Source organism: Tamandua tetradactyla, chromosome 16, assembly GCF_023851605.1.
Source record: "Tamandua tetradactyla isolate mTamTet1 chromosome 16, mTamTet1.pri, whole genome shotgun sequence".
NCBI lineage: Eukaryota > Metazoa > Chordata > Mammalia > Pilosa > Myrmecophagidae > Tamandua > Tamandua tetradactyla.
Genome location: NC_135342.1, coordinates 81,867,576 through 81,891,881, shown reverse-complemented (window position 1 = coordinate 81,891,881; position 24,306 = coordinate 81,867,576). Strand labels below are relative to the sequence as shown.

General features: G+C 42.1%; 1 protein-coding gene across 2 annotated transcripts in view; it reads left to right on the top strand.

Annotated features, from left to right (window-relative positions):
* ZCCHC14 (zinc finger CCHC-type containing 14) overlaps positions 1–24,306 on the top strand; it is a 106,966-nt gene that overhangs the window by 37,746 nt on the left and 44,914 nt on the right. For both annotated transcript variants that reach the window (XM_077133244.1, XM_077133243.1), the window contains exon 2: positions 2,549–2,672. In XM_077133244.1, coding sequence (XP_076989359.1) covers positions 2,549–2,672 — 124 coding nt within the window. The remainder of the gene's footprint in view (positions 1–2,548; positions 2,673–24,306) is intronic.

The following is a 24,306-nucleotide window of genomic DNA, read 5'->3' as shown; positions in this document are numbered from 1 at the left end:
CAGTGTTTGCAGTGTATTCCTCACGTGTTTTGGGGCATTCTGGTTCGGTGCGTAAATATTTATGATTGTTATATCTTCTTGTTTAATCGTTCCTTTTATTAGTATATAGTGTCCTTCTTTGTCTCTTTTAACTGTTTTACATTTGAAGTCTAATTTGTTGGATATTAGTATAGCCACTCCTGCTCTTTTCTGGTTGTTATTTGCATGAAATATCTTTTCCCAACTTTTCACTTTCAACCTATATTTATCTTTGGGTCTAAGATGTGTTTCCTGTAGACAGCATATAGAAGGATCCTGTTTTTTAATCCATTCTGCCAGTCTATGTCTTTTGATTGGGGAATTCAGTCCATTAACATTTGGAGTTATTACTGTTTGGATAATATTTTCCTCTACCATTTTGCCTTTTGTATTATATATATCATATCTGACTTTCCTTCTTTCTACACTCTTCTCCATATCTCTCTCTTCTGTCTTTTCGTATCTGACTCTAGTGCTCCCTTTAGTATTTCTTGCAGAGCTGGTCTCTTGGTCACAAATTCTCTCAGTGACTTTTTGTCTGAGAATGTTTTAATTTCTCCCTCATTTCTGAAGGACAATTTTGCTGGATATAGGAGTCTTGGTTGGCAGTTTTTCTCTTTTAGTAACTTAAATATATCATCCCACTGTCTTCTAGCTTCCATGGTTTCTGCTGAGAAATCTACACATAATCTTATTGGGTTTCCCTTGTATGTGATGGATTGCTTCTCTCTCGCTGCTTTCAAGATCCTCTCTTTCTCTGACATTCTAACTAGTAAGTGTCTTGGAGAACGTCTATTTGGGTCTAATCTCTTTGGGGTGCGCTACACTTCTTGGATCTGTAATTTTAGGTCTTTCATAAGAGTTGGGAAATTTTCAGTGATAATTTCTTCCATTAGTTTTTCCCCTCCTTTTCCCTTCTCTTCTCCTTCTGGGACACCCACAACACGTATATTTGTGCGGTTCATATTGTGCTTGAGTTCCCTGATACCCTGTTCAAATTTTTCCATTCTTTTCCGGATAGTTTCTGTTTCATTTTGGAATTCAGATGTTCCATCCTCCAGATCACTAATTCTATCTTCTGTCTCTTTAAATCTATCATTGTAGGTATCCATTGTTTTTTCCATCTTTTCTACTTTATCCTTCACTTCTATAAGCTCTTTGATTTGTTTTTTCAGTTTTTCTATTTCTTCTTTTTGTTCAGCCCATGTCTTCTTCATGTCCTCCCTCAATTTATCGATTTCGTTTTTGAAGAGGTTTTCCATTTCTGTTCGTATATTCAGCATTAGTTGTTTCAGCTCCTGTATCTCATTTGAACTATTGGTTTGTTCCTGTGGGCCATATTTTCAATTTTCTGAGCGTGATCCGTTATCTTCTGCTGGCGTCTGGGCATTTAGTCAGATTTCCCTGGGTGTTGGACCCAACAGGTTGAAAGATTTTTCTGTGAACTCTCTGGGTTCTGTTTTTCTTATCCTGCCCAGTAGGTGGCGCTCGTGGTACACGTTTGTCTACGGGTTCCACCAGTAAAAGTTGCTGTGGGTCCTTTTACTTTGGAAAACTCTCGCCGTGGGGGAGTTTCAGCAGCCGAAGCAGCTTGGAAGAGTGCCAGCTGGCCCGGGGGTCCGAACGCGGGGAGGGTCGCCGGCCGCCGCAGCCCGGGAGAGCGCCCGACCAAATTTCCTAGTTGGCCCGGGGCGCCAAGCGTGGCGGGAGGGCGCCAGCTGCTGCAGCCCAGGAGAGTGCATTGTTTCCAGCCGGACCGGGGAGTCACGTATTTGGAAGGGACCCCCCGGTCACCGTTCTCCGCGGTCTGGGGATTTCCGACCCAACTCTCTCACTTGGTCTGGGGGGCCTTGGCCACCGCGGCCCGAGGGGACCACCTGCCCAATTCTGCCAGCTGGCCTGGGAAGGAGGAAGGGAGGAACTCCGGCCGCATGCTGTCCTGCCCGGGAAAGCCCGTGCCCCTCGGCGATCTCACCGGAGCTGGTTCTCCCAGACAGTCAGCCGTTCCAGGATGGGGTACGCCGTCCCTTTGATCTCCGTCGTGGCTCCGGGAGCTGCTCTGTATCGTCTCCACTCCCCCAGTAGCTGTTCTGGAGGAGGAAAGGTGAGGGTGGCAAGACTGTCGAGGCCGGTGGCGGAGGAGCCGGTGAAGGTGGAAGAGGGCACGGTGGTGGTTGGAGAGCCGCCAGAGCAGGAGGAGAAAGGGAAAGATAAGATGGCGGATGGAGCGCCGCCGGAGCAGAAGGGGGAAGAGGGAGAGGAGGGCGCGCTGGCTGGCGGGGCGTGAGCGCCGCGCTGGGCCGGCGGACAGAGAGGGAGAGGAGGCCGGGCCGGCGGACAAAGAGGGCAAAATTTTGTCTTTCATAAGTGCTTATTACTACACAAGTAAGACATATCTTATGGAAAATTTTTAAACTAAGCTATCTATAAATGACTTTTAAGTAGCAATTAAAGTCATTGTTCGTTAACTAGATTAGCTGAATGGAAGGTGACTGCCCATCCTAACAAGGGCTGCTTTTCTGTCCCTCAGATCACGCCGAGGACTGAGACCCCTGTCAGCAGTGTCAGTAACAGTTTGGAAAATGCACTGCACACGTCCGCACATTCCATTGAGGACTCGCTGCCCAAGAGGCCTTTAGGAAAGCACTCCAAAGGTGAGTTCACACGTGGGTGGGGGTCCCTCCAGGCAGAAGGAGGGCCGCCTTCAGCTTTTCTGGAAAAGCTGTCCTTAGTGTGGTGTATTATTTTTCTAAAGTCTGCAGATACTCTGGAATATATTTTTACTATAAAAGTTTCAAATACTGATGTTCATTAAAGGGGGGAGATGAAACTTGTCACATACCCCACACCAAAATAAGGCCTAGCTCCTGGAGTAATGCTGTCCTCTAGAACACCCTGCTAGGTGGACGTGCTCTCTCTGCGCTGCCTCTCACGGCCACCACCGGCCACTCGTGTCTTCTAAGCAGTTGAAACGAGGCTGGTGTAGCAGCGGGGCACATTGTTCATTTATTTTCTTTAAATTTACATAGTGCATGAGGTTAATGACTGCCATATTGGACAGCCCAGCTCTGGAGGATGACACATTCTAAATAAAGCCGTGAGTCCTCTCTGTGTCCACCCCTCTGTAACTCAGTTGAATTTGTTAAAGGTGAATCTAGGCATAGATGATGAATTCCAGGCCTGGGAGAGTCTTGCTGTGGTCTGTAGTCCTCTGAAGGGTGGAGCTGGGAGGCAGCATCCAGCCGGATAGTGGTGGGGCGGCCCTGAGGAGCATCCACGGGCTCCCCTCGCTCTCCGCGTTGATCCCCAGCGCACGTGCTCCTTCAGGAGCTCAGGCTGCTCTCGGCTTTTGTGTGTTCTGCCTTCCTCTGTTCCCCACGCCTCAAGCGTGGTGCTTTGTGTCTCACAGATGCTTAGTGAATAGAGAGCCACCCATCTTGGAGTTAGGTCTCAGCTCTGAAAGTCCCCTTTCCTTCACAGCTGCAGCCTGTGTTTATGTTTGTATAAACACGTTAGGGTATGAAAATGCTTGATCCTTGTAACCGCCCGTGAGTGTTGTACCCCGTGTGACCCTCCTGACGCTCCCACGAGGGTGTGACGACCTTCATCTTACACGCGTATTCGTTCCCTTTGAGAAAAGGTGTCTCTTCCCAGACGTCCCTGCGTGGGCTTACCCTGGACATGTCCCATCGCTTCCGCACCCAGAGTGGAGACGTGTCCCTGAATCGTAGGGGCCTGCTCCACTCTAAAAACTGCTGTTTTCCTTTTTCCTTCTAAATGCCATCCTGGGGGATGAGCCACCCTGGGTGGCCTTGCTTCCCTGTCCCCAGATGGTCCAACCCAGGGTCTGAGCCACAGCCTCTGTCCTCTTTGTGCAGTTCTTCCTCCTCGAGACAGAGGTGTCTGGGCCACACATGCATTCCTCTTTCTTTGCTTGCGTGTTTGTTCTGTTTGTATGATTTCAAAATATTTGGCCATTATGTGTGCCATTGTCTTGTCTGCATGCTGCTGTGTGCCCATGGGCAGAGAGGAGGAGCCAGTTGTAATCTTAACTGTGGCAGAATGTAGGTAGAAGAGCAGATCTGTGCTGAGATCATTATTATCCATTCATGCTTAAAAAAAATAGTATTCCAAGCATCATTAGTTATCTACAGTGTTCTCCATATATTATTCATAGATAACAATAGTTTCTTCTGTCTAGAAACTGGCAAGCGAGTTACCTTTGGTTTTATTACTCACATTTCTGCTAATCCTTTTCCTGTTTGACTGGGCAGAGGTGGTTGCTCTTCAGAAAGTCTGAAGTCATATGAAGGCTTTCTCCCTTCCTTGTCTGCATCCCGGTTCTGTTTTGGTTTTTCTCTGCTTTCTTGGAAATCTTACAGCGATGCAGTTTAACTTATTACAAAGTGGTCAGAATTTAAAAGTTTTCTCAGGGAACAAGAATAAAACAGAGAACATATGCTGTGCTCCACCCCCGGTCAGGACATCACACGGTCTTCATAGTGACCCCGAAGGGCTTCATTCCTAAGGAGAAGGAAATCACCCCATCTTACAGATGGGGGAACCAAGATACAGACAAGGGACGTCCCTGAGTAAGCACTAGGGCTGGGATTCAAACCTAGAGCTTGAGTTCTGCATCAGGTTTGTAGCCTAAAGAAAGCAGAAAAGGGGGCAGTGCCTAAAAAGAAGCACTACAGAGTGAAACACAACTTTTTTTCCTGCAAATGCAGCAGTGGAATGAAGGGTATAGTAAACCCCCAGGTTTCATCCAGGATGTGGCTTCAGCGAGTGTTAGCCACGTGTTTCCCTCGAGACTGCAGTTCCAGCCCTAGTCGAGTGGCGCTGATGCCTGCTGTGCACAGCTTTCCCCCACTCCAGCCTCTCCTGCTTGTTGGGCCTTACACTTAGGCGAGCAGGGAGGTTTGGAGTTAGAAGTGCTTTTACTAATATACTCTCTGTAAAGGAGAAGAAAGGATAACTTTGTGCTTTCTACTGATTAAACTTTTTTTTTTTTTGGATTATAAGCATTATTTAGAAGTAGAATCTTTATTTTCAAATATAAACTTACATGAAACAAATATATAAAACATATAAAGGATGACTGCATCACATCCTCTACAGGAGGCCTACACAGAACCGTGGACACTCCTGGAATGCTGTTTGAAACTTCCAGTCCATTTATATTCTCGACAGTTAAACTTTTTTTAAGTTACATTTTTGTGAGACAGTGAAGGAAGTTCAGTTTCATTAAACTTAATTAAATGGCAGATCATTTACCAGCATTCTCAGTACCCCTTTACACTCTTAAAATTTATGGATTCCAAAGAGCTTTTGTTTATATGAATTATATCTATAGATATTTACCGTATTATAAATTAAAACCAGAAGATTTTTTTGACCTAAATTAATATTTACTTTGTGCCACTGAGGTTTTACTGTTTGCTGTGCAGCGTTACTGTGATGGAAGATAACTTAAAGATGAAACCAAAAAGTCTTGTACTTGGAGACAGAGTCCACCTAAGGAATCAGAACATGAAAATGCAGCACGGGAATAAGAATTACAATAAAAGCGAAATTCTGCAATACCAAAAAAGGCTCATTTTTGTGAGCTGCACTGGTGATTCCGAGGAGCAGCTGGAATTGAGAGCTTTGAAAATTTTAATTTCTCAATTGTCTGTTCAATAGTTTGTCATGGAAACTTTCAAAGGAAACTTTCAGACATGCAGAAAAGTTGAGAGAATTCCCTGTCAGTACCAGGACCCCACAAGTTCATTGTGCTGTGTTTCTTGCTCCTCCCCCACTCACTAAGCTGTTGTGTTTTTTGGTGCATTTCAGAACACATTTGTTGTTCTGGTGGCTTTTTTGATATACTTTTGTGCTTGCTTTCTTTTTTTATTTTTTATTTTTTAACTGTTTACTTGAAGCCTTTCTCACTCAGTGTTTTTCATTTGAAGCGCGGTGTGCAAAGTTGAGTGACTATTTTCTCGGTTCCCTTAAAGGTACAATGTCAGACAGATTGTACTGAGAGAATGGGAGTGGAGTGGGTGCACCACCGCGTGGCTCGGTTAGGGCAAAAGGACTTAATTCTCTGCGTGAACCCCAGCTGAGAGCAGCACGTGGATTGTTACATGCGTCTTTCACTTTTCAGGTTCTCCTTAGACTTAATATTAGCCCATGTTAAAATACAAGAACCTTGTAACTGTATTGTCCAGTGGTGTGCTCTGACCAGCTCATGCCTTCTCATGCCAGCCAACTGTTAGTTTCCGGGAATTTTTTAGCCAGTTGATCTCACATTGGCAGCTTGAAAGCAGCCATGCTGGGAGTGCTTACACGTCGCAAACCAGCAAGTGCTACGAGTCAGGGGACCCCCACCTCCATCTTTCTCATGGGAAATTCTCTGCACATGTGTCTGATGTGTCATTTTTCTCTGGCTGCTTCAAGATTTTTCTGTCTTTGGTTTGGGGCAGTTTGACTATGTGTACCTGTATGTGGTTTTCTTGTGTGTATTTTGTTTATTGTTTGCTGAGCTTCCTTTTTATATATACTTTTCTGCTTGTTGAATTTGTAAATTTATGTCTTTCACCAAATTTTGGAAATTTTCAGCTGTTATTTCTGTTAATATTCTTTCCCATTTTTTCCCTCTTCTTTTGAGACTCCAGTTTCAAATACACTATACCTTTAGTTTTTCCTGAAGCTCTGTTCATTTTTTCCACTTTATTTTCTCTCTTCTTCAGATGGATAATTTGTTTTGATTATCTTCAAGTATACTTACTCTTTATTTCATTTCCAGTCTTCTGTTAAGTGCGCTCAGTAAATTTTTTACATCTGATATTGTATTTTTCAGTTTTTTTTTTTCGCATGGGCAGGCACCAGGGAACGTATTTTTCAGTCTTAAAATTTCCATTTGTTTTTTTTTAACTTCTGTTTTTCTGCTGAGATATACTATCCATTCTTTTATTATGAGCATAGTTTCATTTTTGCTTCTGTTTGTAACATCTTTGAGTGCAGTTTAATAGTTGCTTTAAATCCTGCACTGCCAGCGCCAACATCTGGGCTGACTTCTCTTCTGAGTGCTAGTCATGCTTTCTTCTGTTTATGAGTATCTAACCGTGATTGTATTATGTGAATAATACATTGTAGAGATTCCGGATTTTGTTATATTCTTCAAAAGAGGTGCTTTGTTTGTCTGTTGCTCCTAGTATCAGGATATTCAGTTGGCTGGATGAGGTCCAAACTTGACCTCCCGTGTGGTGGTGTGGTGGGCAGCAGCTGAACTCTTCTGTTCTTGGAGCCATTGTACCTTGGCTGCACCGAGTCTGCCTTATGCAGGTGAGGTTCAGAGGACGAGAACACAGATGCCACTGAAAACATGCGATGTGATAACATGTTGAAGAATTATTGTAACTTTTTCTAAGCATAGTGGGGCTATTGTGGTTATACTTTAAAAAGGAGTTCTTGGTAGAGTTTCATACTGAGATATTTATCTGTGATATCTAGAATTTACTTTTAGACAGTCCAGTTTGGGGGAGGGTTGCTATGTGGTCGCGATGTGAATGAATGTGTACATGAAAAAGTGGCCTTGAGTTGGTGATTCTTGTAGCTTGGTGCCTGGGTTTTTTTCCCAGGTTTTTATTTCTTTTTGAAGTTTTCTGTAATTGTTCTTACAGATAAAGGATCTAAAAGAGACTATTTTCATGACCTTGGGTAAAGAAAGATTTCTTAAGCAGGATACATAAATGAAAACTTAACCATGGATGCATTAAAATGAACAGTATCACCTCCTCGAGAGGCACACTGCTCAGAGGCGGTCCGCAGAAGGAGAGAGACCTGCAGCGCATGTAACTGCCGGGGTTTTGTACCCAGAACGTTGTCTCTCTCTTTTTGTGTATGTGTGTGCTTTATGGCAGGGTCACATTTCATTATTTTTCCATGTGATTATCCCATTACTACAACACCATTTGTTGAATTTTTGTTTGTTTGGTTTTCGTGTTTGCTTTTTTGCTCGCTTGTTTGTTTTTTAGGAAGTGCATGGACCAGAAATCGAACCTGGGTCTCCCACATGGCAGGCGAGAATTCTACCGCTGAACTACCTACCCTTGCATCCCCATACCCAGAACGTTTTAAGATTCTTTCAACTCAGTGAGAAAGCATCAGCAACCCAATGTAAAGCTGGCAGAAAGCTGCAAAAGGGAAGATCCAAACAGAGAGATGGGAAAATTAGCACAATGTAGATGAGGATTCCCAGAAATTTAAATTCTTACATGTGGATGATGGGAGTATAAATTGGTACAAGTGTTTAGGAAAGCAATGTACTATCTAGTAAAGTTGAGAGTACCCCAGCACATTCACCTTTTAGTTATATGCCTTAAAGAAATGCATGTATATTACAAGATGCTTGAATGAAATTGTCTCTAGTGGCATTATTTGGAATAGCCCAAAACTGAAGCAACCCAATATCCATCAGCAGGGACATGGATAATAGATGATGGTTTGCACCAGTTAAAAATAAATGAACTTAGGGCGGGTGATGACACACAGTGGCAGATTTCTCACCTGCCATGTCAGAGACCCGGGTTCGATTCCCAGTGCGAAAGAAGAATGAACTTAGAGCTACATGCAACATGGATGACTTTGTAATATTGAAGAGGAGAAGTGAGACACAAAATGATGCGTACTGTCTGTATGATTCTATTTCTATAAAGATCAAAAGTGTAAACTCTGGCATTTAGAAATACACACTTAGGAAGTAAAACTGCTCAGTAGAAATGGAAGAAGACCGTATGCAGGGCTTCCCGAGAGCCTGCGCTCGGTGCTGATTTTTAGTCTGTGTGGTGGCAGTGTTTGCCTTACTCATTAATTTGTACACTTACGTTCTCTGTCTGTTCTACAATTTTTAAATAACAAAGATATTTTTAAAATACCAAAAATAAATTGAAAAACTGATTTCTAAGGATACATAATTCAGGGAACAGAGGCTGATCTTTTTTGATAAATTGTTCCACTTAGTAAAACCCCAATTTGAGAGTCTTGAGATACTGCTTTCTGAAAATAAAAACCCTTGAAAAGGAACAAATGGAGAACAAGAAAGAATTCTTGAAACTTGAAAGTGATTGCTACAACCACAAAAATTCATAGTCTTAGAAGATTGTCAGAATCTCTCAGAACGTGAAAGAGTAAAACAGAGCAAAGATGAGAGACTTAGAAGGTCAATCAAGGAGATTTTCAATATCTAAACAAAAAAATATGTTCTGAAAGAGAAAATGAAGGAAAGGAGCTTATCAAGTAAACATTAGGAGAAAATATCCGCAGGAGGAGAGCATGTGAGTGCTCACGTGCCAGCAGGTGAGGTGCGGAGAACGGCGGGAGGAACACGGACAGGGCTTGAGACTGTTGGCTTTCTTGAGAAGGGGCCAAAAATTGATCTTACAAGTTTTCCTTGAAGGAAAAGAAACAAGAATCAGGGCAACATTTGACTTTCTGTTTGGCCACAGGACAGTGGAAAGCCTCCAGGGTTTTGAGTGATAGTTCTGTTGAGACCACAGTTCTATACCCAAGAAAATTATCAGTCATATTGAAAAGTAAAGTAGTCTTTTTCAGATGCGTAAGAATTTGGTAGATTTCTTCCGTTCATCCTTTTCATAGAGCTTACTTGAGATTATATTTACAGAAAAAGTGAAGACAAATGAAGAAGATGATACAGGACATGGGGACATAGCATCAGAGTTAAGAGAAGAAGGAACACAGAAAGAATCTGTGCAGCAGTCCTAGAAAGCTGTTATACTTATAAATATGAGAAATTAGTGACTGTAAAGGTTATTTTCATGTAGAAAAGTGGTATGAGTTCCAAGCAATAGTTGTAGGAATAAGAAGATGAAAACGTTAGAGATACAGCAAAGAATACAGTTAAGTTTTTTCTACCAACAAGAAGAAGGAAGGAGATTATTCCAGAAGAAGGTGCGTGCACATAAATACAGAGCCATTTAGGAAAGTCAGGGTTCAGTTGGGAAGCAGAGTAAAGTGCTATCATTTTGAGGTGAAGGGCAAAAATACCATTAATTACTAACAAAATGCAAATTAAAGGCATGATGCAATATGATTTATATCCACCAAAATGAGTAAGATAACATCAAAAGTTGATGAGAATCAGCTGGTAATTTTATACATAGATGATGGGAACGTAAAATGGTGCAAACAGTTAAAAAAATAATTTGGCAGTTTCTTATCAAGTTAAACATAACTCTATCCTATGTTCCCACAATTCCATTTCTAGGGACTTATCCCAGAGAAATGAAAATCTACACACACCCACACACACACACAAATGGGTACATGAAGGTTTATAGCACCTTTGTTCGTAATAGCCAGAAAACTGGAAATATCCCAAATATGCATGAATTGGAAGAATGGATAAACAGAATGTGCTGTGAGTGTGCAGTGGAATACTGCATGCAGAGAACTAGTAGATATGACAACAAGGAGGAAGTTCAGAAACACAGTGCTGGGTGAGAAAAGCTGGACGCAAAAGAGGTCCATGCTGTTTGCATCTGTTTCTGCGAAGTTCAGGACCTTTAAGAGTGATTGGTTAGTGTGGTTACATGGGTTTATACATTTATCCAGACTCAAGAAATTGTACACTTAAAATCTGTGCATTTTGCTCCATGTGTATGTTACCTCAAATTAAAAAATCCTGTAGGATAAAGGCTGAATGAACACTTTACCATTTCACATAAGGCCCTTTCATACAGTCTGGCAGAGGCTCCTGATTTGGTCCCTCAGTGCAGAACGCGTGTGTGTGTGCATGTATGTATGTGCATGCGTCTTTTTCTTTTAGTGCTTAATTTGGGTGTATTCTTTCCAGGTCCTACCACAAAGAAGTTTTTGGTAATGTCTTTTTTTTTCCCTCTTGAGTCTGAGACAGCGTTATATGCATTTCACGTGTATTTTTCTGCATGGAGGCACCAGGAATTTCTCGTGTATTTTAGTTACCAGTTTGTCTCCCGCATTTAGAGTAAGTTTGCTGACCTCTGGTCTAGGTAAGCAAAACCACCTTTTCACCATCTCATTAGCTCAAAAGGTAAATTTTGTTTTCAGCATTTCCACCGGTACTTTTTGACAAACTTTTGTGTAAACAGCCAGATAGTCGATGTCTTTGTGAGCCACATGTGGTCTCCCTTGCTTTTTTTTTTTTTTTTAACAACCTTTTAAGAATAGAAAAATCATTGATAGCTTTCAGGCTGTACAAAATCATGCTGATTTGTCCCAGGGACAAATTTGCCTACTCTTGTTACTAAAATTATTTGAGCTAGGAACAAAATAAAGTGGCCTCTCTGTGTTTGGAGTATGTAATACCTATAAATGTTTAAAGATATGTAAACTTTGTATAAGATAACCCAACACCATCAGTCATTAGGTATAACTTTGTTTTTAAACTAAAAAAACAGTTTCCTCTAACAATCATAATTTAATTTGATTTATTTTGAGATGTGCCAGCAAAGCAGGCAGTGCTACCCACTAATTTAGAAACATGTGTTTGGCGTGCCCAGCTTTGTTGTGGCTTCGCTTCCTGGACAGAGGGTGAGCCTGCGTGTCCTCCAGGGCCCCGGCGGGTGTATTCCCCACCACCCTGCCCCCCCCCCCCCCACACACACACCAGGCAGGCCACCAGGGCCCCTTCCGCCTCCTGGGAGTGCCCTGCTGTACTCTGCTATTCCACATGGTTTAGGCTTAGGAGGGAAATGAAGGGAAGAAGGGTGTCACCTCCCCTGTCTACATGGGACATGACTACTAGGGGTGTGGATCTTCCTGGCAGCGTGGGACAGAAATCCCAGAATGAGCTGAGATTCAGCATCAAGGGATTGAGAAAAACTCTAGAATGAGCTGAGACCCAGCATCAAAGGATTGAGAAAACCTTGTTGCCCAAAAGGGGGAAGAGTGAAATGAGACAAAGTGTCAATGGCTGAGAGATTCCAAACAGAGTCAAGAGGTTATCCTGGAGGTTATTCTTATGCATTAAGTAGATATCACCTTGTAACTGCCTGAAAATGTAGAGCTGTGTTCTAGTAGCCATGTTTCTTGATGATGATTGTATAATGATACAGCTTTCACAATGTGACTGTGTGATTGTGAAAACCTTGTGTCTGACGCTCCTTGTATCTACCTTGTCAACAGATGAGAGGAACATATGGAATAAAAATAAATAATAGGGGGAACAAATGTTAAAATAGATTTAGTTTGAAATGCTAGTGATCAATGAAAGGGATCAGTAAGGGGTATGGCCTGTAAAATTTTTTTTTTTCTGTTGTCTTTTTATTTCTTTTTCTGAATTGATGCTAATGTTCTGGGAAATAATCATGATGATGAATATGCAACTATGTGATGATATTGTGAATTGCTGAGTGTATGTGTTGGGAATGTCTGTTTCTTGTAATTTTTTTTAATTAAAAAAATTAAAAAATTATAAAAAAAAGGGTGTCGGTAGCTTTTAAATTTCATGAGTCCATCTCAACTGGCATATATGGAGGCAAATAAAAAGCTCACTTGAGAATTCCTACAGTGATAGAAAACTTGTCCATTCAAAAAAAAAACATCAAGTTTCTCAAAAGTAGCTTTTTTTTTTTTCCAGAGACATCCATAATCCATAGTCTATTTTATAATCAATGTTTTGTCATTTCCAGTGGACTGCAGAAACCTGGCCACCCAGGACCCTTTTCTCTCCCCAACTCATGAATGAAATGGTTTATTATATTCACTCAGATGGCCAACGTTTCTCTTGCTTTTCTCTCATTCCTGCTCTTCCAAGTTTCCTTTTGGGTAAATTTCCTTCTGTTGGAAGAACTTCCTTCGTCTGAGAGTATCTTCATTTCACCTTTACCTGGTACAGAATTGTGACAGTTCTTTTCCTTCAACATGTTAAAATACGATCCTACTTTCTTCTGGCCTTCGCAGTTTCTGATGAGAAAGCTGCAGTTATTTGAATGTTTTGTCCCCCCTGTAAGTAATAGATCATTTTCCTCTGGTTGTTTTTAAGACTTTTTCATTCTTAGTTTTTTAGCATTTTGATTGTGATATTTTGAGGTTCAGCCTGTTGAGGTTCCCCTGCTCTTTTTTTTTTCTTTTTTGGTATGCTTTTTATTATGGTAACCTAGATATAACATAAAATTTTCCATTTGAACGCTCTTAAAGAATGCAGTTCAATAGCATTCATTACATTTGCAGTCACCACCATCCATTACCAAGAATCTCCGTAACAGATGTGACTGCCCTAAGAGCTTACAATCTAAAAACCTTTACAATAGGCCTTCACCTGGTAACCCATGTTCTCTAATTCAGTTCTCAGCGTTGGTATATTGTAGTTAGTCCATATTATTGAAGCATTATAACGTTTGTCGTTTCATTTCTGGCTTGTTTCACTCAACAAACTATCCTTATGTTTCACTCACTTCCTTGCATGCCTCTTACCTTCATTCCTTTATGTATATACCATAGTTCCCCTTCGGTTTTTCAATAAATGTACCCTTAAGCCACCTCCATCCATTGCAGATCACTTCCATAAACACCAGTGTGCAGATGTCCACTTAGTCCAGCTCTCAGTGCACGCCAAATTGCATGGTTGCGGGATCATTCAGCAACCCCCTCCTTTAGCCTCCTGTGAAGATACCACACCGTCTCCAAAGGGCTGCACCACTCTACTTCCCTACCAACTGTCAATAGGTGCCTCTCTCTCTCCACATTTTCTCCAGCCCTTGTTATCTCTCTGTTCATTTTGAAGCAGTTTTATTCACATATCCTACAGTCCAACCTAAGTAAAAAAAATCAATAGCCATGCCTTCACCACCACGGTCTATATGAGGACGTTTCCTTTTATTTTACAGATAATCCCATTCCCCTCCTCCATGTCCCCCACTTATTGACATTGACTTTGGCATATTGCCATTGTTACATTCAGTGGAAGCATGTTACAGTGTTACTGTCAACTATCACTAGTTAGCACTGAATGTACCCCCCCATGCCATCCCATTTTCAGCACCTTGCAATGTTGACATTCATTTGTTCTCCCTCATGCAAAAACATTCTCATATCTGTACACTGAATTACCACCATTGTTCAGTGTAGACATTGCCAGGTTATATGGTCCCAGTGTTTCTCCTTCATCTTTCCTTCTGGTGTCATACATGCCCCCAGCCCTCCTTCCTCAACCTTGTTCACACTCGGCTTCATTCCGTGTCCTTACAGTATTGTGCTACCATCAGAAAGCATTGTGCTGCCCATTTCTGGGTCTGTATGTCGTCCCTGCTGAACATTCTGTACTCCAGCGTCACATGCCAGATCTCTGCTGTCTGTCTGCTGATAACCTGTGTTCTCAACTTCAGCTCTCAGAGTTCACTAATTAATGTTAGTTCTTATTAGTGGAGACCATACAGCATTTGTCCTTTTGTTTCTGGGTAATCTCACTCAGCATGATGTCCTCAAGGTCCATCCATGTCGTTACATGCTTCATGACATTATTCTGTCTTACCGCTGCATAATATTCCATCGTATGTATGTATCACAGTTTGTGTAGCCATTTGTTTGTTGATGGACATTTGGGCTGTTCCCATCTCTTGGCAATCATGAATAATGCCACTATAAACATCAGTTTGCAAATGTTCATTTGTGTCCTTGCCTTCAGTTTCTCTGACTATATACCTAGTAATGGGATTGCTGGGTCATACGCCAATCCTGTACTTAGCTTCCTGAGGAAACGCCAAACTGCTGTCCAGAGGGCTTGCACCATTTTACATTCCCACCAAGAATGCATACGTGTGCCTCTTTCTCCACATCTTCTCCTGCATGTGTAGTTTCCTGTTTCTTTGATAATGGCCATTCTAGTAGGTGTGAGATGATATCTCATTGTGGTTTTGATTTACATTCCCCTAATAGCCAATGAAGTTGAGCATCTTTTCATAGGTTTGTGATCCATTTGTATTTCTTCTTTAGAAAAATGTCTATCCATGTCTTTTGCCCATTTTTTAATTAGGTTGTTTGTGTTTTTGTTGTTGAGTTGTAGAATCTCTTTATATATTCTAGATAGTAAGCCCTTATCTGATATATGTTTTCCAGATATTGCCTCCCATTGTGTAGGCTGCCTTTTTACTTTGCTGACACAGTCCGTTGATATGCACATGCTTAATTTGGAGGAGTTCCCATTTATTTCTTACAGTGCTTGTGCTTTGAGTGTAAGGTCTAGGAAACCATCTCCTGTCACAAGATTTATAAGATACTTCCCTGCATTTTCTTCTAAAAATTTTATGGCCTTAGCTCTAAGGTTTAGGTCTTTGATCCATCTTGAATTGATTTTTGTATACTGTGTGAAATATAAGTCCTCTTTCATTTTTTTTGTTATGGGTAGCCAGTTTTCCAAACACCATTTATTGAAGAGGCTGCTCTGTCCCAGGTAAGTTGGCTTGACCACCTTATAAAAGATCAGTTGTCCGTAGATGAGAAGGTTTATTTCTGGACGCATAGTTCGATTCCATTGGTCAGTATATCTACCTTGATGCCTGTACCATGCTGTTTTGACCACTGTGGCTTCGTAATACACTTTAAAGTCAGGTAGTGTGAGACCTCCCACTTCCTCTTTCTCAAGATATTCTTAGCTATTCAGGGCACCCTGCCTTTCCAAACAAATTTGGTTATAGATTTTTCTATTTCTACAAAGTAAGTTGTTGAGATTTTAATTCGTATTGCATTGAATCTGTAAATGAATTTGGGTAGAATCACTACTCTTTTTGAATATGTAGGTTCGTGTCTTTCATCAAATTTGGGGAGAGTCAGCCATTAGGTCGTCAAAAAAGTTTTTGTATTATGCTCCTTCAAGGACCCCGGTGACATAATTGTCCAGCTTTCTGGCATTGTCCTGCATGTCCCTTAATGTCTATTAATTTTTTTCCCAGTCTTTTTTCTCTTTATATTCAGATTGAATAATTTCCGTTAATCTAAGTTCAGGTTCACAGACTCTTTCCTCTGTCATCTCCACTCTGTTATTGAGCCTATTCAAGAAGTTTTAATTTTGGTTTTTGTGTTTTTCAGTTCCAAAATTTCCATTTGGCTCTTCTGTATATCTTCTATTTCTTTGTTGAGATTTTCTGCCTTTCCAGTTATTTCAAGTGTGTTGGCCCCTCCTTACCTGGAGCACTTTATAGTGGTGGCTTTAATGTCTTTGGCTGATAATTCTGACGTCTGCACCATCACGCGTTGGGTCCTGATGGCTTCCTTGAATATTGTGATAGGAGACTGAGCCTCTTGAAGATTCTCACAGAGGAGGTTGCTGTTTCTGTTTTAGCAGGCAGTTGGCTCGGTTGGGTTCAGGCTGCCTTTTCCAACCAGCCTTCCGCGGGTTGTGGCCCTGTTTCAGGATATTCTGCAAAGCCTCAGACAGTGCTGAGGTCTGTCCTGCGTGGGTGCTGCTGACTGAGGGCAGCTGAGACGTGGGCGTGGTCTGCTTCTTGAGCAGCTCCCAAGGAGCCTGGAACTCATTGGTTCCTTTGTGGACTTGCTCTCTGGAGCTCTTTCCTCTGCTTTCCTCCCCACACTTCCCAGTTCCTTAGAGCACCCTCCAGTCCTCGTGGATTGGCAGTCCTCTGCTTGCCGTTGCTGACTGCACCTGTGCCCAGGAGCACAGGACAGGAAGACAGAAAAGAGCAGTGAGCCTTCTACCCGCTCCCCAGGTCAGAGAGCAAAGTCTCCTTCCCTCTGGCTCCCGGGGGTGTCTCCTGCTGCTGCTGCTGCTGCTGCTGTCATAGGCTCATTTGGGAGCTGGGACACAAGAGAATGAAGAAAAGGGAAAAAATGAGATAAAGAAAAGTGAGGATTGCTCCCACTCTCCCTGACTGTTAGGAATTCCCACTCCCGCTCCTAGAGCCAGAATGTGGGGCCTGTGGTGACTCTACCCCTGCCTCTGTGCCCACTTAGAATGCCAGGCTGTGTTGTGCTCAAGCAGGGGATGCTGGAAGACAAAAGTTGGCGCTTGCGCCACTGGTTCCAGGGTGCTCAGATTCTGGCCCTGCCTCTCATTCTCCTGAGTCTGCCACTCAGCGCCCTCACGTGGCTCTTCCACACATTCCATCTGGAGTTACCCTTGCATTTAGTGGGAGAGGCCGGGGCTGGCCTGCTGCACCATCTTACATGGAGCCACAACTCCTGAGCCCTGAGGTTTTTTGGGTTTTTTTGGATTTATTTATTAATTAAAAAAATTAAGAACAAACAAAAATTCTCAGTATCATCACATAGTTGCATATTCGTCATTTCTTAGAACATTTGCATCAATTCAGAAAAAGAAATAAAAAGACAACAGAAAAAGAAATAAAACAATAATAGAAAAAAAAAGATTATACATACCATACTCCTTACCCCTCCCTTTCATTTATCACTAGCATTTCAAACTAAATTTATTTTAACATTTGTTCCCCCTGTTATTTATTTTTATTCCATATGTTCTGCTCATTTGTTGACAAGGTGGATAAAAGGAGCATCAGACACAAGGTTTTCACAATCACACAGTCACATTGTGACAACTATATCATTCAATCATCCTCAAGAAACATGGCTACTGGAACACAGCTCTACATTTTCAGGCAGTTCTCTCCAGCCTCTCCATTACATCTTGAATAACAAGGTGATATCTACTTAATGCATAAGAATAATCTCCAGGATAACCTCTTGGCTCTGTTTGGAATCTCTCAGCCATTGACACTTTGTCTCATTTCACTCTTCCCCCTTTTGGTGGAGAAGGTTTTCTCAATCCCTTAATGCTAAATCTCAGCTCATTCTAGGGTTTTTCTCAATCCCTTGATGTTGAGTCTCAGCTCATTCTAGGATTTCTGTCTCACGTTGCCAGGAAGGTCCACACCCCTGGGAGTCATGTCCCACGTAGACAGTGTTGGCTGGAGAGAGGGGCCACATCTAAGCAACAAAAGAGGCTCTCTTGGGGGTGACTCTTAGGCCTAATTTTAAGCAGGCTTGACCTATCCTTTGTGGGGTTAAGTTTCATATGAACAACCCCAAGACTAGGGGCTCAGCCAATAGCTTTGGTTGTCTACACTGTTTGTGAGAATATCAAGAATTCAACTTGGAGCCCTGAGTTTTATAGATTGTTTGGTTCAGTTTTCCTGAAGCACAGGTCACCCAAGAAAGCAAGAGGAAAGCGTTGACAGCGTCATTTTCATGCAAATAAGAAATTCAGTGTAAATCACCTGATTTTCAATGATGTGACAGTGTTGGTGAAAATTAATGGGTTGCTGCAAAGAATAATGCAATAAGTAATTGTTGTTCACAGTGGGAATTTTATGGTCACCCATAAGACTGCCTTTTTCTTTGAATGTCATTATCTGTGCCTGCCCTTTGTCATGGATTAGAATGGAAGGCTGTTGGTTGATTATTTGTAATCTCTGGATGGCTAGATATATCTTTAAAGAAAAAAATCACTCCCTGCTGGAAGACTACTAGCTTCATTTGTTCAAATGGAAGTTCCAGGTGAGGTGTTTGTTTTATTTCTTGATCGTCTTACTCTGGAAGTACAGGTGAAATAACATGGTGTTTAGGTTTGCTAAAGCTGCTACTGGAATACAATATACTGGAAATGGATCACCTTTTATTTTTTTTTTTTTTTACTTTTTATTATATAATATAGCATATATGCAAAGCAAAGAAATAAAAAAGCAATAGTTTTCAAAACACTCCTCAACAAGAATTTACAGCAAGATCCCAGAATTTGTCATGGGTCACCCACGTGAGCCTCTCAGGTTTTTCCTTCTAGCTGCTCTGGAATATAGGAAGTTAGAAAGTTGACTTTCTTTCTTCTTTCCTTTCTTCCTTTCCTTCCTTGTGAAAAAAAACATATATACAAAAAAAAAGCAATAAATTTCAAAGCACAGCACCACAATTTAGTTGTAGAACATATTTCAGAGTTTGACATGGGTCACAATTCCACAATTTTCGATTTTTACTGCTAGCTGCTCTAAGATAGCTGGAGGCTAAAAGAGATATAAATTTAATTATTCAGCGATCATATTCATTTGTTAAATCCTGCCTTCTCCTTACAACTCCACTGTCACCTTTGATCTTTCTATCCCTCTCTATAGGGGTGTTTGGGCTATGGCCATTCTAACTTTTTCATTTTAGACGGGTCAGTCACTAATATGGGGTAGGGAGATGGAACTATCTGATGTTCTGGAGAGGCTGGCCCCTTAGGTTTCAGGATTTACCTGGTCCAGGGACCCATCTGGAGATTGTGGGTTTCTGGAAAGTTATACTGGTGCATGAAACCTTTGTGATATCTTATATATTGCCTGAGGTGTTCTTTAGGATTGGATGGAGTGGTCCTGGTTGGGGGTTGTCAGGTTATGATAGGTAGCAAGGTCTACCTGAAGCTTGTGTAAGAGCAACTTCCAGAGTAGCCTTTCAACTCTATTTGAACGTTCTCTGCCACTGAAACTTTATTACTTACTCATCTTTTGCCCCTTTTGTTCAGGGTAGAATTGTTGATCCCAGGGTGCCAGGGCCAGATGCATCCCTGGGAGTCATTTCCCACGTCGCCAAGGGGACTTTCACCTCTGGGTGTCATGTCCCACATAGAGGGGTGGGCAATGAATTCACTTGAAGAGTTAGATTTAGAGACAGCGGGACCCCATCTGAGCAACAGAGGTCCTTCAGAAGTAACTATTAGGCATACCTATGGGTAGGCTAAGCTTCTCCACTACCTACATAAGCTTCACAGAAGTAAGCCTTAAGATCAAGGGCATGGCATATTGACTTGGGTGTCCCTATAGTTTGACACAATATCTGGGAATTTCCTGATGATAAAGTTTAATAGTTCCATATTTTTTCTCCAATCCCTCAAGGGACTTTGCCAATGCTTTTTGATTAACTGCTTAATATTCTGTAGGATGTATCTAGACATTACATTAAGCTATACAGAATTAAAGGACCTCTTTGTTATTTCTCATTTCTTAGATTGGCGAATGATGGTGTATACTTAGGAACGAATGTTGTGCTGGAACGGCTTTTATAAAGGGAATGTATTATGTTAAAAGTTTACAGTCCTAAGACCAGAAAAATGTCCAAACTCTAAGGCATCCAGGAAAAGATACCTTGACTCAGAGGCCAGTGTCTGTCACATGGGAAGGCACATGTGTGGCTTCTGTTGGTCCTTGTTCCTGGTTCTGTTGCTTCCAGCTTCTGATGCCGGTGGTTTCCTCTGTCAGCATCTCTGGGCCTACCCTTAGCTCCTCCGGGACGCAGCTCTGGGTTTGGCCTTGCTGAGCATCTCATGAGCACATGACGACGTCTGCTGGGCTCTGCCCATGTCGAGGCATCTGCTCTGTCTGTCAGCACTCCAAGCATCTCCAAACATCGGTGTCTCTGTCAGCTCTGAAGCAGCTGTTTTCTAAGCCCCTCTGTCTGAGCATTCTCCAAAATATTTCCCCTTTTGCAGGAATCTAGTTAACTGATCAAGACCCACCTTGAGTGGGTGGAGTCACGTCTCCATCTGATCAAAAGGCCGCATCCACAGCTAGGTGTGCCATGTCTCCATAGAGAGAGGTCGGTCAAAGTTTCTCACCCGGAATAATAGGTCTAGCCCCGGAAGATTGAATCGGGATAATCAATAGCTTTTCTGGGGTACATAATAGTTTCACACTAGCACACATGGGTACGTGGATTTGGGAGGGGAAAAATTTCAAACATAAACCCAGAGACCTAATCAGACTTAAATTAGTAATGGGAGAGGAGGAAAGTCCAAAACAAAAAAGACTTTGTAGATAAAGATTTCTTCTGAATACAGAGCCAGAAATTGTTACGAGAAGAGTGGATAGTTTTGGGCATAAAGCCTACTTTCTGTGGCTGGAAGTTGTAATATCGGGTGACTCCGTTAGCCCCCTCCTGACTGTACTGCATGCATCTTGACAGGTCCGAAGACCGTCTGCTTTTACTTGAGAGAGTAGGTTTAAGCTTTCACTTAAGAACAAAGGGTATTTTGTTTTGCAGGATCGATTGACACAGGATCTAGGGTATTGCCAGTTTCCTCTGAACGCATCTCTGTTTGTACCTTCCTGAGGCCTTTTGCAGGTTATGTTTTATTAGAGCGCTGATCTTTTTGTCCAAAGCTTTTAGAATCTTCTCATGAAACCTTTGTGATATTTTATTATCCTAAGGTAAACATAAAAGCATCCTGTTCTGTGCATTCTGATGAGTGAGTTTAAAATGCTTAGTGGGATAAAGTGTCTGTGGGAAAATTTGCTAGGATATGTAGAAAGCAAAATAATCTAAAACTGAAGTGCAAATCGTTTCCTGGTTATAGTTTACCAACTTAATCATTACAGAATTAGGTAGTTGTAATATAGAATTGATAATGTCATATATCTTAACTTTTGGACATTTAAATTGTCCCCCACAAATCCTGTTTGTTTAAATTGTGTGTTGATATTTTAAAAATTACGGGAATATTGGAAGTAGGTACAATTTGCACCCAATGTTGCTTCACTTATGAGTGGAATTAAAGCACAATTTCAGGTTGGAAATGCCCTTAGAAATCACCAAGTCTGGAAATTGTGTATAGGATTCCTGTCTGGGGTCACACAAAGTTTTCAGGGCCTGAATCACTTCAGAATGGAAACTCGTTAAGTGATATACGTGGCTTATCCTCGTTTGGAGATTAGTACAGTGATAGATTTACTGGGTTGTTGAGCCCCCGAAACTCAAAATATGAGTTGTTTTAATATGACTTAACTGATTATTAATAGTAAGTGAAGCAAAATACCTTGTCTCCTGAAGTGGTCAGAGACTCCTCAGAAGTAAATCAGCCAGACCTCAGGGATACCAGTGAGGACGAGGAGGAGGTGCTTGCAGGGGGCGCGACCCCCGGCCTCTGATCTTTGTCTCGTGAAGCTGTTATATCTCCATGTTCATCAGAGCACGTTCGTGTTCTTAGTCTTAGTTTTATTTGGTGTCAAAATGTTATTCAAGTATTATCTTCACTAAGCGAATGAAGAAGCAAACACAAACCTGTGTTAGCTGGGGGTTGTCTATCGAGTGAGTGCTGCCCTGGGGTCTTTCCCGGGTCTGACCCCCCACGCCCGTCACGTGGTGCTTGTAAGACTGAAGAGGACACGTTGCTTAAATGCCTTGATTGAAAGAGCCCGTTAGGATTTAGTTGTACATTTTAAAAGGGAAAATATAATAAAAGTAAATTAGATAAGATATTCCTGAAACACTTGCAGAGCCACGCTCACGAATGGCTTCTTGACTTGGTCAAGGACGCCTGTGCATTCACACCACAGTCCCGTCCATGCCCTCGTGGGCCTTGGTGCTGCGTTTCTCGAAAGCATGCTTTGTGGTTGTTTCTGGGGATGTCTTCTGGGCTGCTGGGACTCACTTGCAGATTGTGCTGCTGGCTCTTAGCAGAGGATGTTGGGTGGTGCTACCTGCCCAGCAGTAGCTGTGGACTCGTGGCTTCAGAGACGCTGAAAGGGAAAAGGATAAGTCTGTCTTGGCACTGAAATGCTAGTGTGGTGTCGAGCTGTTCTGACTAAAGGGAAGGCCCAGCTTCAGATATCACCATTAGAATCCCAGCTCACTGTACTGTGTAAGATTAGATATTGATCTGGTTATAAAGATAGTAGCTTAAAGCAGTCATAGATTTTATTAAAGATTATGTGACCTAATATATAAGATTTGAAGAAAATCCTTATTGTGTACTTTGCATGAGAAAAGAAAGTTTTGAAGAAACAAAATTTTGAAAAGGAAACATCCAGCATCCTTTTCTTTCTCATCGTACTCAGCATGTCCCTCTGTCCCAGCCCATTTGTCCCTACACAGATGTGCCCGTACACACATGCCTGGACCTGAGCTCTGTCGCTCTTCTTTCCCCAAGTGTCTCCCCACATAGTGAGCCCCTTTCCGTCTGCATGCTACCTTTAGGCCACTCCGAGGTACAAGGGCACAGTTCACTCTGAATCTGTCAGCTGACGTCATCTGTAGCTCTCTCTCCCCTTGGGGGATGCCTTGAGACCTCACCCTTGAAATACATTGTGTGCTTGCTTGTATGCTTCAGAAGGGGCAGTCATTGGTCTGAGCATAGGGTGTGAGTAGAGTGAAACTCTATTTGTACATGCGTGCATGCATTTTCAAGTCGGGGAACCACATCACTGAAACCTGGAAAGGTCACTACCGATGGTTCCACTACCCAAGCACTTTTATTCCATCATCATTTCGGAGAATTTATATTTTGTCTCTTTTCCTTTTATATTTTTAGCAAAAATATGATCATTTGTAATTTTTTAGTTATTATTCTGAGTGTTTTTTTCTTGTAGTTTTTGTTTTTATAACCATGATCTTTCATGGCTGCCTGATGGAGAGAATGCTGTTTTTAATGTTGTTAAAAATCCCATATTCCCAATCCTGGCATTAGCCACTGCAAGACTTCACGTTTGCTGTGGCAAATCACCCCTGTGAGGGCCGTTTCCTTGTTTCTTTAGCGCCCCACCTCTTTTCATGTCTTTTAAGCCCTATGTTCTCACAAGCGTGGTTTTCAGGGAAAGGTAGCTTGGGAAGGACTTGGCTGTGTCAGAGCAGCAGGACTTGTTGGCCACCCTCTCCACCCTCGGCCACTCTGTCCGCCTTCAGCACCCTGTTCGCAGTGACCACCCTCTCTACCTTCGGCCACTCTGTCCGCCATTAGCTACCCATCCACCCTCGGCCACCCTGTCTACCCTCGGCCACCCTGTCTACCCTTGGCCACCCTGGCCTCTCTTGGCCACCCGGTAGCAGAGTGTTCCAGCAGTCAGGATCCAGAGACTGGCTGCAGGTGAGCTGAAGGACGCCACCCCATGGAGCTCAGGCAAAGTACCACATGTGGTGGCCTGAAGGTTGTGAAAAGGTCTCCAATGTTTGAGCCCCAGAGTTTGAAATGCCTCTTTTATTTGAAAACAGCTGAATAATGTTCATCTGGTTTTCACATTTTCCTGTCCAGATATGAGTCACTTCCCGCTTTCAGTCCAGATGGAGTTTTTTTCTTTTTGCTTTTTTTTCATAAACCTAATATTATTCAATCCTGGAACATTTAGTACACACTGATATTCTGTGGCCAGAGGAAATGCTGACTGCATTTTTTTCTGTACTCAATGACTGTATATTCTGTTGCTTAAGACAGTAAATGGTATGGATTGGAGAGATGTTATTGTGGGTGAGTTTTTTAAAATTACTGGTTTGGAGAAACATAAAAGCTATATTTGATGACAGTCTGTCTGCATAAGT